General features: G+C 41.8%; 1 protein-coding gene across 3 annotated transcripts in view; it reads right to left on the bottom strand.

The window, feature by feature from the left end:
- Positions 1–16,944, bottom strand: part of LOC148507865 (ligand of Numb protein X 2-like) — a 97,869-nt gene that overhangs the window by 35,032 nt on the left and 45,893 nt on the right. For all 3 annotated transcript variants that reach the window (XM_088445509.1, XM_088445510.1, XM_088445511.1), the window contains exon 2: positions 7,557–7,999. In XM_088445509.1, coding sequence (XP_088301635.1) covers positions 7,557–7,945 — 389 coding nt within the window. In that variant the 5' untranslated portion in view covers positions 7,946–7,999. The remainder of the gene's footprint in view (positions 1–7,556; positions 8,000–16,944) is intronic.

Below are 16,944 nucleotides of genomic sequence, written 5' to 3'. Positions count from 1 at the left end.
CAATTTTAAAATCATGTGTAGTGTGCCTTGATTTGAAAAAGGTTGAATATCACTACTGTAAGGAATAGTCATCTAGGTTTTCATGAATTGGGCCATATATTGTATTGTACCTTGCCTCTAACCAGCCAACATTCCATAGTCTATAAAAGGTATTCAAGATTTTAAAAGACTGTTTTCTTCAATAAACATCCATTAAGAACTTGTCAGTGTATGCAGTATTTTTTTGTTGTACTCCTAAACATGAACAAGACCAAGTTTCGGCCATTTATTTCAATGGAGTTTGTAAACACACTTAGCAGCAGTGGGTAATCAGCCCTAAGTTTATAGTGTTTGATAGAGCTTGGAGAAAAAGATGGAGTAAAACACCACGGCTACAAAATAGAATTCTGCCTCTCTGTTGTTGCTATTGTTTGTTATTTTGGAAAACAATAATCCTTTGCAACACTTTTCAACCAAAACTAGCACCTTGGATGGAAAACCATAAAAACTGTAAAGTGTGATAATAGAATGGAATGAAGTGACTGTAATGCTGAACACCCAGGAACACTTATCTCTTAGAGCACAGGTTCTCAAACTCGATCCTCAGGACCCCAAACAGTGCATGTATTTCAGGTCTCCTCACAGAATCAGTGAAATAATTAGCTCCACCTGTGGATCTTTTAAAATGTGTCAGTGAGTAATGAATGCACCTGTGTACCTGCTGGGCAACCTGGAAAACGTGAACTGTGTGGGGTCCTGAGGACAGAGTTTGAGAACCACTCTGTTAGAGGGTGCAGAGATATTTTCTTCCTGAGCTGATCTAGGCCTGATGACAAATTGCTCTGAGCCAACAAGCAATGGTCTATTTTGTTGCAGCCCAACCTCTTTTCTGCAATTGATAAAGGACTAGAAGAGTATCCAACTTTCAAACAAAAAGATCTATTTCAAACAGATCTTCAACAATCTGACCATTAAATGAAGAGTCATGATTCAATTTGCTTTAGAGAATGGCCCAGATTCATCAACGAGTGATATTCTTGATATCACTTGTTACTAATCTTAAAATCTTAAATGGTGCTCCAACCAATCAGCTCCTGTCATTTTTCAAATATGAGACAGTTAGGAGGTGATTGGTTGGAGCACCATTTATTAGTAACGAGTGATAACAAGAATGTCACACGTTGATAAATCTGGGCCTATGTCCTGGTTACTTTGAAACCGTGACACTACCAGGGGCTGGAAAGAGGATTTTCTATGCAGGACAGCCCTGCCATTGTGGAATATTAGAAGAGATGTTTTACAGGATAAAGCACCCAATCCAGAAACAGAAACTCTACATGCATCACTGTCTTCTACAAGTGCATGACAAACTTAAGTTAGAGAGCATCCAAAGGCTCAAAAAATGGTAACTTCAGAGCTGAAAGGATCAAATTCAATATACATGGAACAAGAATGGCTGATCCTCTGGAAGCAGGCCCAGTTTCTTCTTTCCTTTTGACCAGAAAATATAAAACTTCCACACCCTATGGTAGTTATTTGTGAATACTGGCTTTCTGGCTCTAAGGACCACTTCCAAAAAACTATTCCTTGTTCTTCACTAGTGTTCACACCTCATCCTTTTAATAAGGGACAACTATGAATTACAGAGGTGTTGTGGCTGATTAAAACCAGGTGAAATGGAGACTTGAAGTCAGATAGCAACATAATCTGTGTAATTCATGTATGTCACTTATTAAAGGGATGAGGTTGCAACCATAGTCTCCACCTAGATGGTGGAGATCTTCTGTATAATACCTCTACCCAAGTCTGAAGATGAGGCTATTTATTGGTCCCAGAACAACAGGAGACTGGTTCCCACCACAGTCAAAGCTGGGCAAGATAGAACCTCACCATGTGGTTTGCTTATCAGAGTTCTTTAGCTTTAAGTCTATCATGGAAATGAAAGGAGCAACATTTTTGTGCCTTTAGACCTGTGTACATTCATCAGCAGAAAATATATCTTTCCTCCAGTGGCTTGACAGATGGTCTTGACATGCTCCATTGCAAAAATCACATTTCCCTCATAGGCAAGGCTCAAGTGTCTTTTCAGATTTTGCATCAACACTCCAAGACCTCAGCCAAAATGTACTCCAAACACCAGCAGCTAGGGACAAGATTTCAGATTGAAAAAGACCAGAATCCAAAGCTATTACACCGATTTAGTAACTGCATCCTTTATCCAACATGGTAACAGGCATACTGTAGTACAAAATAAATAAGTACAAAAAGATACATGAAGGAAAATATATTGTTCACCTATCAGGTAAAAAACAAATTATAAAATAAAACAATAACAGATGGTCCCTGTACCTGAGCGCCTCTTTTCTGGGGCACTTGGTTTAAAACTAAGGGGCCTATTCATCAACACTAAAATAACGTTTTTAAGGACATTTTCCTTAATTAACGTTATTGTAGTATTTATGAACACACTTAGCACAGGAGATATCACTGATTAACTGCGTTAATTTCCACACTCCCCATACATTAGTATGGGAATATGGAAATTATGGTATTCATCAAATTACGAAAATTATGTATTTTCGGAATTTGATGGTGTTACTATCCGCCACTGTGAGGTGGCGTATAGTAGGTGACACTTATATTCTTCCAGCTGACAGGTCCCCCGGCGTCTCCCTCCGGCGCTCTGGTCTCTCCTCTGGCTCCGTCTGCTATGCTGACATTGATTTCTCCCAGCAGAACACAATAAAGTTTTGAAAAAAAACGTTTTGGTTTTTTTTTCTAAACAGTACTGTGCTCTGCTGGGAGAACATGTGACAGCAAAGCGGAGCCTGAGGCTGCTGCGCGGGCAGGTGTGCTGAACGGGGGGATGTGAGTGGTGGGGGACGACGACACAAACTTACCGCAGCTGTAGGCAGTGCTGGGCATGCGCTGGTTTTACAGATGTAACAGCGCATGCGCAGCACTGTTTCCACCTGCGGTAAGTTAGTGTAGAGAGGGATAACTATCTATTTCCCGAAAAGCTGTCATCGCAAAAATGACAGCTTTTCGGAATAGATACTTATGGAGAGGAGGAATAATGAATTCCTCTGGTAATTAGGTAGAACTCCATGCGAGTTCTAAGCCTAATTACCTCCTGAGAAACTTTAGGTATGATGAATAGGCCCCTGAATCATTGATAGGGGGATATAAAGGGGAGGTTCTTCAGAATTTGTTAAATTGTTAACTTTTGAGTGACCAGTTCCTTTGTCAGCCTTTATACCCCTATAGTAGCAATGTCCACCAATAGGAAGTGAGAGAAAATAGGTATGGTAGTTATATACAAATATATTCAACACAACACAAGGAGTTCTGATCAGCTTTTCATATAAAGATAACAAAAGAGGCAGTGAGACAAGAAAACAGTATTTTCACAACCACGGAGAAAAGGGATTTTTCACTGTAGAATTCAATGATAAGAAGTGTGTAAGGGAGCTTCCCAGTAATGTTGAATTTGCAGATGCTAAAATAAGGTTTCATATTTTTCTTTCTTCTGGATAAACACCTACAATTTATAAAAGGTTGGTTGAACTTAAAGGACTTTTTGTAACCGCACTAACTGTCTGTAACTATATAGTTGTGGATGTGTAGAAATCAGATATTTTCTCATCTACCTCAAAACTTGGTAATCAAGTTTAGCCTCCAGAAAAATGTCCGCCGCCCAATGTAATTTGGGGCCTGGGTCAGAGAGGTACAGACACCCGATGGTTTGCTTACATCTCTGATATTTTGGGGTCTGCGCATGCAGATTTCCTGGCCTTGCAAGCTGCCAGGAACCAGCCATGCTGCGTAAATCTCAGCTTACCCAGCCTGACCAAAGGAGCAACCATTGCGACAGGTGATCCGAGGCAGCGCCTATGGACGCTGCACTCAGATTGCAGATGCAGCAGGAGGTGTCTATTTCCTACAGACACCTCCTGCTGTATTTGCATTTCAGTTGGACAGTATTGCAGAGCCGCTTCCTTGCGGATGTGTAGTATCGTCCATCTCTGAATTAGGTCCTTGTTAATAATAGAGACACACTAAGATAAAAAGTTAATTCATCTGAAACTAATCTTCTTGGTAAAGAAATATTTTTGTTCTCCATTAATAGGGTGAACAAACCAGTTCTCCTGCCCAATGCTTCCAAACTACTCAGTGCTATTCTCCAGCATCCATCCCATGCCAAATGCAGGCAGTGTCATACAGCAGTGCTTCCCAAACTTTTTCATTTTGAGACACTCTTAGGGTCTCCATACTTTTTCAAGGCTCCCCTAAGTCAAAATAATTTCCGCGCAGTCCCATTTATTAAGTAGTTGGGTCAAAATAACATAAGTACTTAAAAATGAAAGAGGAAAACTTGCTATTCTTTAGATAACTCACAGCGCAGGAACTCAGTGCCTCCAATATAATTGATAGAATATATTTATTTGTAATAGAAATGTTATATAAAAATAACCATATAAATACAATATAAAACAAATGAAAGATCAAAACCAAAAAACGATGCTGTATAGACAATAAGTACTTGCATGCATTAATGTAAATTTGAATCAATGGATATAATCCGACTGAGCTGGAGAAAAAATGCTTTCTGCCCTCACTAGAGGTCTCCTAAGATGCTTGTCCCGGAATAACTTGGTATCCCATTATATGGATAAATTAGATGTATAGCGCTAGCAACTGAATGCGCAATGGGAGAGTCCTATAGATGGATCAAAGAGGGCTCTCACCTATGTGTGAATGAATGTCCAGCAGCGTCCCTGGTCTCCAAGGAACAAGGTGGATGCCGCGTGTATCTCCAGCTAACCAGCCGATGCTAGTAGCGAGTAACACCGGTAAGGCTGGGGTCCAGGTACGGCAGGTGCAGCGATGATTCAAGCCGTGTAGAAATCAGCACAATGGCAGAGGCAACCTGGTGACCCGTCAGCCCGTGAGTTAGATCTGTGCATGCGACAGGCAGGAGTGATATCCAATGCTCCCCAAGGGATGAAAAAATCCTGGCCGCTGGCAATGATAAGCCAGTGTATGCAGCCGTCAGCACTGTTGGGCAGTGATCCTCATGTAAATGAACAACAGCGGTAGTGCCAGACGCTTTTCCCCGTGGCTCCTCCCACGGCTTCGTCAGAGGCATATACCGCTCACTCCACACATTGTACTTTAAATAGAGCTGCCAATCAACCTAATTTGTGACAGCTGGATCCAATAAGTCCATTTGTATCCAAATGTGATAAATAAAAAATGTGTCTAGTCACAATTCAACACATTAAATATATACAAATATACATACATAATTTGTATAGAAGGCAATTTATTATAAACATGTTTAAAAAGCTTGTAAATAGTATATTACAAAGGAAGACTGAATTGACTATAATCAAATATACCTTTAGTGTATATAATCCCAATACAATAAAATAACTGTTTAAAACAACAAATAAATATTATATATGCAAAGATAAACAATAATGACTGAGAATAATTAATAATAAATAATAAATCAAATAAATAGTAAATAAAAAATATATATATATATTAAAAATAATAGGAACTAAATGATAATACTATCTTTTAACAGAGCTGTATCACCAATCCTAATCACAGGATGGAATTAAGTTCTAATCCCTCGTTGAGACCTTCAGGATATAGGAACCTAATCTGAACGTCCACAATACCTCTTGTTTGCAAGTTTTTTTAAATCTGACATTATATGCAATAGTTTCCAGGCCAACCAATTTCAAACAATCAGGTTTTGCCCCATATATTTCACTGAAGTGTCGTGAAACACTGTTTTAAATGTTTGATGATGATGTTTCGACGATGCTCCATAAAGCGAAGCTTGAGGGACCTGGTCGTGCGACCAACATATATCAGATTGCAATCTGATCTTCAACATGTAAATGGTAAACTTGGAGTCGCAGTTGATGTATGTGTCAATTTCATACATCCTATCTTCACCAATACAATATACAGTTTTAGTATTGTTAAAGACATGACGACAAGTGGTGCACCTGGATTTCCCACATCCCACACTCTTAGGGTCTCCATACTTTTTCAAGGCTCCCCTAAGTCAAAATAATTTCCGAGCAGTCCCATTTATTAAGTAGTTGGGTCAAAATAACATAATAAGTACTTAAAAATGAAAGAGGAAAACTTGCTATTCGTACCCATTGTTCCCTCTGTCTCTCTCCCATAGCCCCCTCTGTCTCTCTCACATTGTCCCTCTACCTTTGCCCCTCCATCTCTCTCCCATTGTCCCCTCCATGTCTCTCCCTTTGCCACCTCCATGTCTCTCCCATTGTCATTTCAATGTCTCTCCATTTTCCCCTCCATGACTCTCCCTTTGCCCCACCATGTCTCCCTCTTTGCGCCCCCATGTCTCTCCCTTTTCCCCTCCATGTCTCTCTTTGCTCCCTCCATGTCCCTCCCTTTTGTCCCCTCCATGTCTCTCCCTTTGCCCCCTCAATGTGTCTCCATTTGCCTCTCTCCATGTCCCCCCTTATCATTAGTTGTGATCATCAGTGCCATTCTGCAGCACAGCTCCTCAGATCAGACACTTCCTGTCTGATTCCCACAATGCACTAAGTTGTAGGATCCTGTTTAGCAACAGACAGCCTCAGGATTCACTGCCTGTTGCTTTACAGTGACAACCCCACCTCCCGTCGTCAGCACAGTTTGGGAACCACTGTCACACAGTAAAAATGTTTGTACTTTAGTTATAGAGCCAGATATCTGGTTGTAATAGGAAGGGTGAACCTGGCCTGGTTATATACCAGTCTGTGCTTTATCGTATGATCTATATATTGACGGAAACTGCACAGAACAACTGCTCTAACGCTGCAAACTGGAAGTTATAATTGGTAACTGCATATACTGAATGTTACACGAAGTCCCTGTTCAATTCATGGGACAGAGTGGATAACCTTGCATCACCTGTATTTGCAGATTACTAAATAGTGTTAAAGAGAAACAAAAATTAATTTAAACTTATCACCTTACTAACCACACCTATTTACACACACACACAAACGTCATTCATTTGGTCATGTATATGCTTTAGCTCACTACCACACAGTATTCAATATACATTAGCGCAGTGGTTCCCAAACTGTGCGCTGTGGCACCCTGGGGCGCCTCGGGACACTTGCAGGGGTGCCTCAGGTTGATGATCCAGCACCAAATCAAATTCTTAATGGTCAATGTAATGTAAATATGTGCACAAACCTGTCCACCACTATATAACCAAACCTAAGGATGACAAGTAAGCACAATTTACTTCACTGTATCACTTCACTAAATTTTTTTCTGAATTTCTCAATAACAGACTTTTGGCTTAGGGGTGCCATGAAAACAATGCTGATACTCTAGGGCACCGTGGTTCAAAAAAGTTTGGGAATCTCTGCATTAACGCCGAAAAGTTGATTTCACTCTTCAGTACATTTTAGAAAAGTCAGTGATCTGTAATGTGTCACAGCACTAGGGGCAGTAATGGTGAAGAAGGTTCTCACATGTATAATTACTTGACAGTGAATTACTGTCTGTAACAATGTAAGTATGTTTACCTGTTGCGTAGGTGGGGCTCCAGGTCACAACGCTGCATGGCATCTTTGCATTCTCCCAGGAAGGGACAGATAATGCTCAATTTGTCCAGTAAGTTTCTCACCAGAAGACTGGATTTGTGACAGTCTTGAAAACATAACTTTTTGCGATCCATAGGACAAAAGTCTTTCTCATGTAGAAAATTCTTTAGGCACCTGTAGCAGTATGTGTGACCACATGGAGTGTCCATTGGCTGCAGCAGTGGCTGTAGACATATGTGGCAGATCAGCTCATCGTCTACCTCATCCTGGAAGTTGTAGATGTGGTTTTCAGTTACCAGGTGAGACTGTCCACAGTCATGACAGAGCTCAAGGGTTGTGGGGACTCCATCTGCACATACCGGGTCAGCCATTGCCTGGCTATATTCTCTGCAGGATTACAAGCTAGGTGTCCACAGCATGACTTCCTAAGGATAAAGACAGAAGGAAAAGTTATTGTCATTCCAGTAGGTACTGCTAGGACAGGCACATGCATTACTGCTGAGTGATTAATGCTAACCAGAGCTGTCACCAGGTTCAGATTTACATAATCATGACTAGTAGGAGTATAGCTAATAGAACAGTGTTACTGCACTTGGCATGTAACACGGAGTAAGGTGTGGCATGTACTATATAGCAAGCAATGTTCCCATCTATGTAGGGATTTGTTTTTCAAAATCACTGTACCCTGTATATTCTATGTGCTGCCGATATGCAACTACGCAATTTGTGATCAGAAATAAATGTAACACTGGACACTGATATATAAAGAGAATCCAATTAAACAATAGCTATTTGCAATGTTAAAAGATTGTAATCTAATATTGTACATGTGATATTGCCTAGAGATAAACAAGAAGGAAACAGGTTAATGCTGAATTCTACACATAACCTCCTCAAGGGTACACACTGATGCCAGATCTAGCATTCCACTCCGGTTTACAGAAAGTAACACATTAGGCCAAGTGCTGGAATAGAAAACTACTGCTTCAGTCCATAGTGAATGCAGCATATTAATGCACTCAATCCCACTTCCCTGCTTCTCTGTGTCTCTCGCTGCATTGCTATGACCACGTATGAAGCAGCACACCATTGGTCTCTAATGTCTGCAACACCACAATGAGGGAGGTTACAGATAATAAATCACAGATAATTCTGGAATATGCTAAATACCTGCATCTCCAGTGTCCTAGCAGTGGGCTGTGCTTCTAATCTAACATGTCCAGGTCATGTTGTGACGCAATGTTACAGGCCAGGATTTTAGAGCAGACAGTGGCCACAGGATAACCAGACAGGTCAGCAATTCATTATATTCATTTGCCAACAGCCAAGTATTTCATTGTTTTAGAAATGAACAAACAGGAAAACACAGCAGTAGGTGTGTCACACGTCTAAACCCTTAGCACTTGCAGCTAACCTGAATTACACAACAGATCCATGATGCAAGGCAATATGTCATACATAGAGGCCATATACATATTAATCACTGTGGTGGTATAATTCAATTGCAAAAAATGATTGCAATATTTATAACTGAATTCTACAAATCAGAAAAAATATTTAATTGTCTCTTATTTAAAATCAATCTCAATGCTACTAAAATGTCAAAATTAAAATGAATGTCCATGTTGTCCATTTAGAATTGCTGTGTTTATACAGCCAAACATTATTATGAAACAGAACATGTTGTAGGGTGATGTAAATGGTGTATAGTAAGCAATGCTACAAGCATAAAATTGAGTTACTTTATACTCTGGCAAAACCTTGGTGTACTGCAGATGGGATATATGTAAAATGTGCAGAGAGATTTAGATTTAAGAGGAGCATGTCCTAGCTCAAATCTAAATTGCTGCGTAAAACCTACATGCAGAAGCAGCCAGTATTTACCCCACATACAAAAGTAAAAATAAATGTATTTGAAGAACCCCTTGCATTGCAACATGATTTGTCCACATACAAAGTTACTTTGCTTTGCTCCCAACTCTGGAGCCCAGTTCAGCTCAGAGGTGGCGCTAGGCCTTGGTGGAAAATCTAAGAATGAACAGAATTCCTCCCTACAAATGGCAGTGTGGAGTCGGGACTCCCTGTCCGATAAAGGAGCATGGACTCACAGAACAGGGGCATGGCCTCACCTCATGCCCCCATTTCCAACACTCCCTGAGCAGTAGGGCATTTCCCAAGCTCAGCCCCGCACTATTTAGATGGCAAGCGCATCTAAACAGTGTGGGTGGTAGAGCCTTGTAAAAGCTCCTCTCATCACTCCATTTTGAATGCGGCTACGAGACTAAACTTCCTCGCTAAACGTTCATCATCTGCTTGTCCACTCTGTCAGTCCCTCCATTGGTTACCTGCATTGTATTGAATTTAATATAAAATACTATTACTTACTCATAAGGCTATTAACCAAACTACACCAACATGTACCTCTTTACATATTTCAAAATATCTCCAAACCCGGCCTCTTTGCTCTGCGTCTTTCATCTACACTCATCTCCGGCGCCCATTCACTGTTACAGGACTTTTTTTCAGGCTGTACCCACTCTGTGGAATGCCCTCTCTCACACAATAAGACTTTCCTCTAGTCTCCAAATCTTCAAGCGTTCCCTGAAAACTCACCTCTTCATGTAAGTTTATCAAATTCCAGATCCACCTACACAACTGGATAAGCTTTCCTACCCAATTATATCCCCACTATAGAGTCCACTGCAATCTGGCTGGACCAATATGCAGTAGATAGCACCTATCCTTGTGTATCAATGCGTATTTCCCTATAGATTGTGAGCAGGTCCCTCTTACCTCTATGTCTGTTTGTTATTACCCAGTCATGACTTATTACTGTTTGTTCCCAATTGTAAAGGGCAACTGAAAATACTGCTGACGTATATGGAATCGGCATGACATACCGGCGGATGTAATACCGACGGCGGAGGGTAGAAAGCTGAAAATTCCGACTAAGGTAAGTTCTAACCCTCTCCCCCCCCATAACCCTCCCTTCGGGGTGCCTAACCCTCCCCCCAGGGGTGCCTAAACCTAACCCTCATGGGGGTGCCTAACCCTAACCTCCCCCCCGGGGTGCCTAACCCAGCCCCCCTTCCCCTAGCTTAAATGAACCTTCCCGGGGGGGTGCCTAACCCTAAGTCCCCCCGGGAGTCCCTAAACCTAACCTCCCCCTCCCGCGGCTGAGGCCCCGATGGCCAGTCTGGATGATAAGAGTCAGTATTTTGACGCCTATCATTAGTCCCATGCCGGGATTTCACAGTCGGGAAGCCGGCATTTCGACAGCCAGCTTCCTGACTACATACAGATATATATACGTAACTGTTAATAAATAATAAAATAAAAACAAGTGTTTGTAGATTTTATATCAACTACTCACATTACCTGTAGGTTGTGAACTTAAATAATGAGTAAGGCCATTCTCCTCCTGTGTCAATTTATGTATTTAATGTCAGCAACATATGATTGCTACACTGCTGTAGAAAAAGAAGGAGATTATCTCTTTATTCCCCTCTGTTCTGCAGTCTCCTCAGAATGCACCTGTGTGGACTGGGCAATGTGTCCATATGAATGAGCCCTGGCTGGTGGGACGTTGCGGCTATGTGAAAGTGTGTGATCTGCACAAAAGTGATCATTGGAAATACTGATCCTTATAAAGGCTGCATTTAAAATTCATGGTATGTTCTCACTAGCCTGCAGAAGAGCAAACAAAAAAAAAACATTACATAACAGGTTACAAAAATGAAAGTCAGAAAAAACACTAACAATATTTTCCATTATGCTATATAGTGAATCACCGGGAGATGTTATCTGCAACACAGCATTAACCAGAAGATGGTTTGTATACAAAACAGAGCGATTACCTTCACTGCCAGACCTGCATGACTAATAATCCCATAAACTGACACTTCCCTGGAAGTCATTGGCTGCTCACCCCATCCTAAAAAAGTATAGTACCATGTACAGAGAAAGATAGACTAATGTAACACATGCCTAAGTTCTGTAATAAGTACTAATGTGTCATAAATTATATATTTCACATACTTTATGACATCCAAAGATATCTACCTTGAGAATGCAGGTGAGGTAATGTCTCAAAAAAGGACAATGTTAGACGCTTTCTAAGCTGGAATCGAAACACACAAACAAAATAATCAATGGAGAAATGCACAGCAATTGTGGCACACACATGGCCCCAAGGAGGAGAGGAAGGTTGCAGCCATCCGAAAGGAGAAGAGAGGTGAAGCTGGACTGAGAGCTCGGCCCCGGTGGAAGGACAAGGAGTATGTATTATGTGGGGCAATTGCTCTTGTTGCCCCCGCCTGGATCTGCCACTGTGTCTGCTGTATACAAAATTAGTAGCGATTTGGCACACTAGTCTCCCCTGTATACACAGTCATATTATGACCGTTAAATTACATCTTATAACCTCACATGACCGTACATAGCCAATATTATAGTCTTCTATTTATAAAGCACCAACACAGTATGCAGCACTGTACATGACGGCATCACAATGCAAATAAACAAAAATATGAAACAAAGGGGGAGATTTATAAAAGCTTGGAAAGAGATATAGTGGAGAGAGAAAGTACTAACCAATCAGCTTCATAAGCTCGGTACACACTTTACGATATATCGGAATGATATATTGTACACATCGTATAGTGTGTACACCCGATCCGTTGTTCACGATCATCGTTCATCCCATTGTCCCATTTGCTGATCTGCATACGAACGATGCAATGAACGACACAGAGCGGTTAGCTGCAGCATGTAATGACGTCATACACCGGACCGTGCAGTGTGTACGGCACAAGCGATGTATCATTACATTGAGTCACACCGTCGCATGGTGTGTACCCATCTTAACTGTCGCTCATGTGACACAGTTAGGAGCTGATTTGTTTGTACTTTATCTCTCTCCACTTTATCTCTTTCCAAGCTTTGATAAATCTCCCCCAAAGATTACCCTGCTCAAATGAGCTTACAATCTATGAGGTGTGGGGAACAATTAACATTACGGTAGCAAATAACTGCATCTGTTGGTAGGGCAGCTTGTTTATGGGCACAGATGCATGGCTAGTCACTGGGTGAAGGCAGTTGGAGACCAGCTTCTTGACAGTAGCTGATTACAAGTACTGTGCTAGTTTCTGGCTCTAGAGAATTGGTCAATACAGGAATTACTTTATATTTTGTACTGTCCACCATACGATGAAGTGGAAACTCAGTGTCCCTGATACAGGGATTAGGGAATTGCCTTTCATGTGAAGATTTCCCTTCACTGTAGTAGTATAGGTGCGTGACCAATGATTATTATATTTTTTTTCTTATTTACAATATACAGCCCTTGGCTGCAGATTCGTGGGAGGGGGCAGCCTGTATCAGGTCAATTTGCGGATGGTGGGGGTAGGCTGCAGCTGTCGATTTTCAGCAGGGAGTGAAGTAGGGGTTGCTGTGCATCTAGGAACCTTGTGATCTGATCCCTGTATAAGTGTCAGGGGCCTATTTATTGTGCCTTTGATGGAGATAAACTGGCAGCCAACCAGCTCCTAACTGTAATTTTTCCAACACATCCTGTGGCATGGCATAGGAGCTGATTGGCTGGTATTTTATATCCGTTCATTTTATCTCCATCCAAGGCCTAGTAAATAGACCCCTCAGTCACAACATGACATAAGGACCGGTGTGCTTTGCTGAGGGCCTTTTTCAATGATGTGGCTTGATTTCATAGGCTGAATGGGCAGCATAATCAGAAGGGGGCGGTCCTGTCCCAGCTGAAGTTCAGAGACAGAGCAGCAGCGGTGTGGAACTGATTCTACAGAGCATTGAAAAGGTACTTTCAACCCTATTTGCTCCTTACGTCTCTCTTAAGGCATAAGAATATCCTTAAGAGAGACGTAAGCAGCAAATAGGGTTGAATTTGCCAAAAGGATAAATTAAAATGGGCAGACTAGATGGGTCAAGTGGTTCTATGTTTCTATGTTACTTTAATGTGTAGCTGTTCCATTCCATTTACTGTATTTCTATTGAATAGACGGGTCTGATTCTGAGTCGGATTTATCCGCAGATACAGATGCATCCTGAGAATTTCAGCATGCTGCGCATACGCCAAAGAAAGAAATTGGCGTGTCTGCATGTATGTGACCAGCCACTGACAGAGATCTATACTGTGAGGTAGATTGATCCACCCGTCAATGGACTACGCTTTCTGTGAAATAGGAGTTACGGGGCAGTGACTGGGCGGTGACCATGTGATCTGAACTCTTCTGTCTCTTGGTGGTGTCATGTGGCGTAAGCTGATTTTCTTGCCCGGTCGTAGTGATAGCATTGTGCATACACCCAGATTACTAACTCTGCAGCCACTTGCACACTCTCCTCAACACCCTCCGGTGAAATATATGGATTTATTCACAGTGAATGGCCCAAATATGCAAATGCCGTCAGGGGGTGGCACAAATGGGCAGTGGCAGTGAGTAAGGGGGGGAGGGGATGGTGATGCAGCAAGGGGAGGGGGGGATCTGGGGTGCCGCGAGACGGAAGTTGAAGGAAGCCGATGGGAGAGGAGAGGAACAGGAAGGAAGCAGGAGGGGTGATGGGCCGGAGCTGGGTGCAGGGGATGCGGCCCAGGAAGAGGAGCACCAGCCCCTGCGTGACCAGATAATGACTTGGGAAGGGTGTCAGCGAGCGGGGCTTTGGCTGGAGGGCCTCTGTCACAACACAGCAGCTGTTTAAAAAGTTTTACTAGGTGCTGCTGTCTCGGGCCCTTCTGAGCCTCAGGGACCGGTATGGTAGTCCCCTTTGTCCCCCCCTGTCGCCTGGCCTGGGTAATACATGTACATGAATGTTACCCACAGATAAAGGCATATTCAAGAAATTGGCTTTAATTGAACAGTGTGCCATTGTGCAGTATAACAAGTTCTCTATACTGTAACATTCCAAACATTATATGAAAATGTATTTATAACCACTAAATAAGTGAACAAGACAGAGCCACCTATAATGTAAATAACTTAAGAATAATTTAAGCATAGAACTACTGCAATCTTAGGCCATGACATATGATATCATCACTGACAGAACAATGAAGGAGAAAGCCATTCTATTCAATTACTTGAAAGGAAAACAAAAGACAATGTATTTACCTAGAGGCCTAATGCTGGCAACAATACCGCTACATGGAATCAGGGCAATTCCTGGTAGTATGGTTGTAAAATGACTGAGAGGAAAAAAAGTATCTGACCCTCCTAAACCATCAATGGACCCATCAAGTGTGATCATTTTAGCAATTATAAACCTTTATTTTAAAATAATTTGTTTCTAAACTACAACTGTCCAAAGCATCACTAATCTTACATGTTCCAAATCTCTATACAAATGCACATCAATGGGTGAGTAGATTCAACCATACGAGTCTGCCAAATGTCCAGGTCTATGTCCACTGTAGTCACTACTCACCTGATTGGACAGAATGACCACCTTCGGTCAGATTGTAGACATCACCTGAATGCATTTTTCACTAGTCCTGTTTAATATCTGATCCAATAAGATGTTGTTTGGGATCAGCGGCCGCTTGGTCCTAAACAGGCAATAATTGGACGTGCCTTGCCAGTCCTGGTTACTGTATGTGCAACACCCACAGGATGCACTAATAAAAAATATTCATTGCTGCTAGTGTTAATAACCATAATACAGTTTGGCAATCTTATTACACAACTCAGCCCAAGGGGTCTATGTACTAATAATCGCAGTGCAAGGGATATTTTCATTTTTAATGAAAATATCCCCGCTATGTACAAAGGGGAAGTCGCAGGGACAGCAGTTGCGGTAAACGCTCTCCCTGCGAGTTATATCCCCGGAAAGACTTCCCAGGAGGAAGCTGAGACTGCAGATCAGACACCGAAGGCTGTGGGAGAGGGTGAATAACAGCGGGGATAGAGAGGGGGGCAGGCGCAGTGTGAGGAAATCCTTATAGATACCTCACCTGTAGGGGGAAAAGTATCACTTTTCCGAAAAGCTGACTCCCTGAGGAGAGCAGCTTTTCCGAAGTGAAACTTTTGTTAGTGAGGCATGATGAATGCCTCCAAAAGATTTTTTAAACTCGCAGCGAGTTTAAAAAACTAATCACTAGAGATAATTACAGGGCCTTCCTACCTCTATGTCTGTCTGTTATTACCCAGTTTTGTTCTTTTAAAGCTTCCAATTTTGAAGCGCAACAGAATATGTTGTGCGATATAAGTAACTTATAATAAATGTCATGATGAATAGGCCCCTTTGAGAAAAACAGGAGGGGCTTGGCTGTACATCCGAATATTAAACATGATAATAGGTGCGACCATGCTGAGAAATGTAGTTCTAAATGGGGAGAAGCAAGTGCACACTATAAGCACTAAGAATTCTAGTTATCAGAAAGCCTGTATTAAAATGCAACAATTAACATGGTTTTAAAAGTAAGGTTTCTTAGTACATGTTTGCCCACCTACCACGTCACAGTGAACCTTATAAAGGTGGGTCCTTAACATTCCTAATACTGACACACATTAATTTATCTAGGACTTACCTTTCATAGGGCCCATTAGATATGTATACTGCAATGCAAGGACCAATGCAAGGACCAATAAAATCACCTGGGGCAGGTAGGAGGAGTGCTAGCCCAAGAGAAGGGGTCTCACCTTCAAAAGTACCTTAAATACAGACATATGGCTTTCCCATCATACATAATGCAGAGCCCCATCCTGCCTTCTACCGACAGCTGCACTTTCTATACAAGCAAACAAACAGGATTGATGTAGAAATGTTCCTTTTATTCACTATATATATATATATATATATATATATATATATATATCTATCTCTATCACATAGGTAACACCGCACCCCATGTATACAAATGTATGTGAAAGCTGGTGCAACAAAATATGAGATATGGTAAGAACTTACCCTTGTTATCTCTATTTCTACGAAGTCCATAGGGTTCCACAGGATACCTTGGGGTATAGGTGTGACGTCAGTCGCAGGGCACCAAAGAGTTAAGCTTTCAGCCTCCCAGGATGCACTAGGTCCCCCTCCTATACCCCGCCCCCGGGCCAAGGCACCTCAGTTAGTTACCAAGCCATAGGCCGGAGGAGGAGAAGGAAGAGAGAGAACAAAGATCTGGACACATACAAGAATCACATTCTCACCAGAGGGAGACGGAAAACCGGTGACCAGAGCAAAGCCCATCTGCAGCACAGGTGCGACAGGGCGGGAGTCCTGTGGAACCCTATGGACTTCGTAGAAATAGAGATAACAAGGGTAAGTTCTTACCATATCTCATATTTTCTACTTAAGGGTCCATAGGGTATCCACAGGATACCTTGGGGATGTCCCAAAGCAG

This window comes from Taudactylus pleione, unplaced genomic scaffold (assembly GCF_031769625.1).
Source record: "Taudactylus pleione unplaced genomic scaffold, aTauple2 ptg000381l, whole genome shotgun sequence".
Classification (NCBI taxonomy): domain Eukaryota; kingdom Metazoa; phylum Chordata; class Amphibia; order Anura; family Myobatrachidae; genus Taudactylus; species Taudactylus pleione.
Note: the sequence above shows the minus strand (reverse complement) of the source record. Positions and strands in the feature narration are given on the sequence as shown.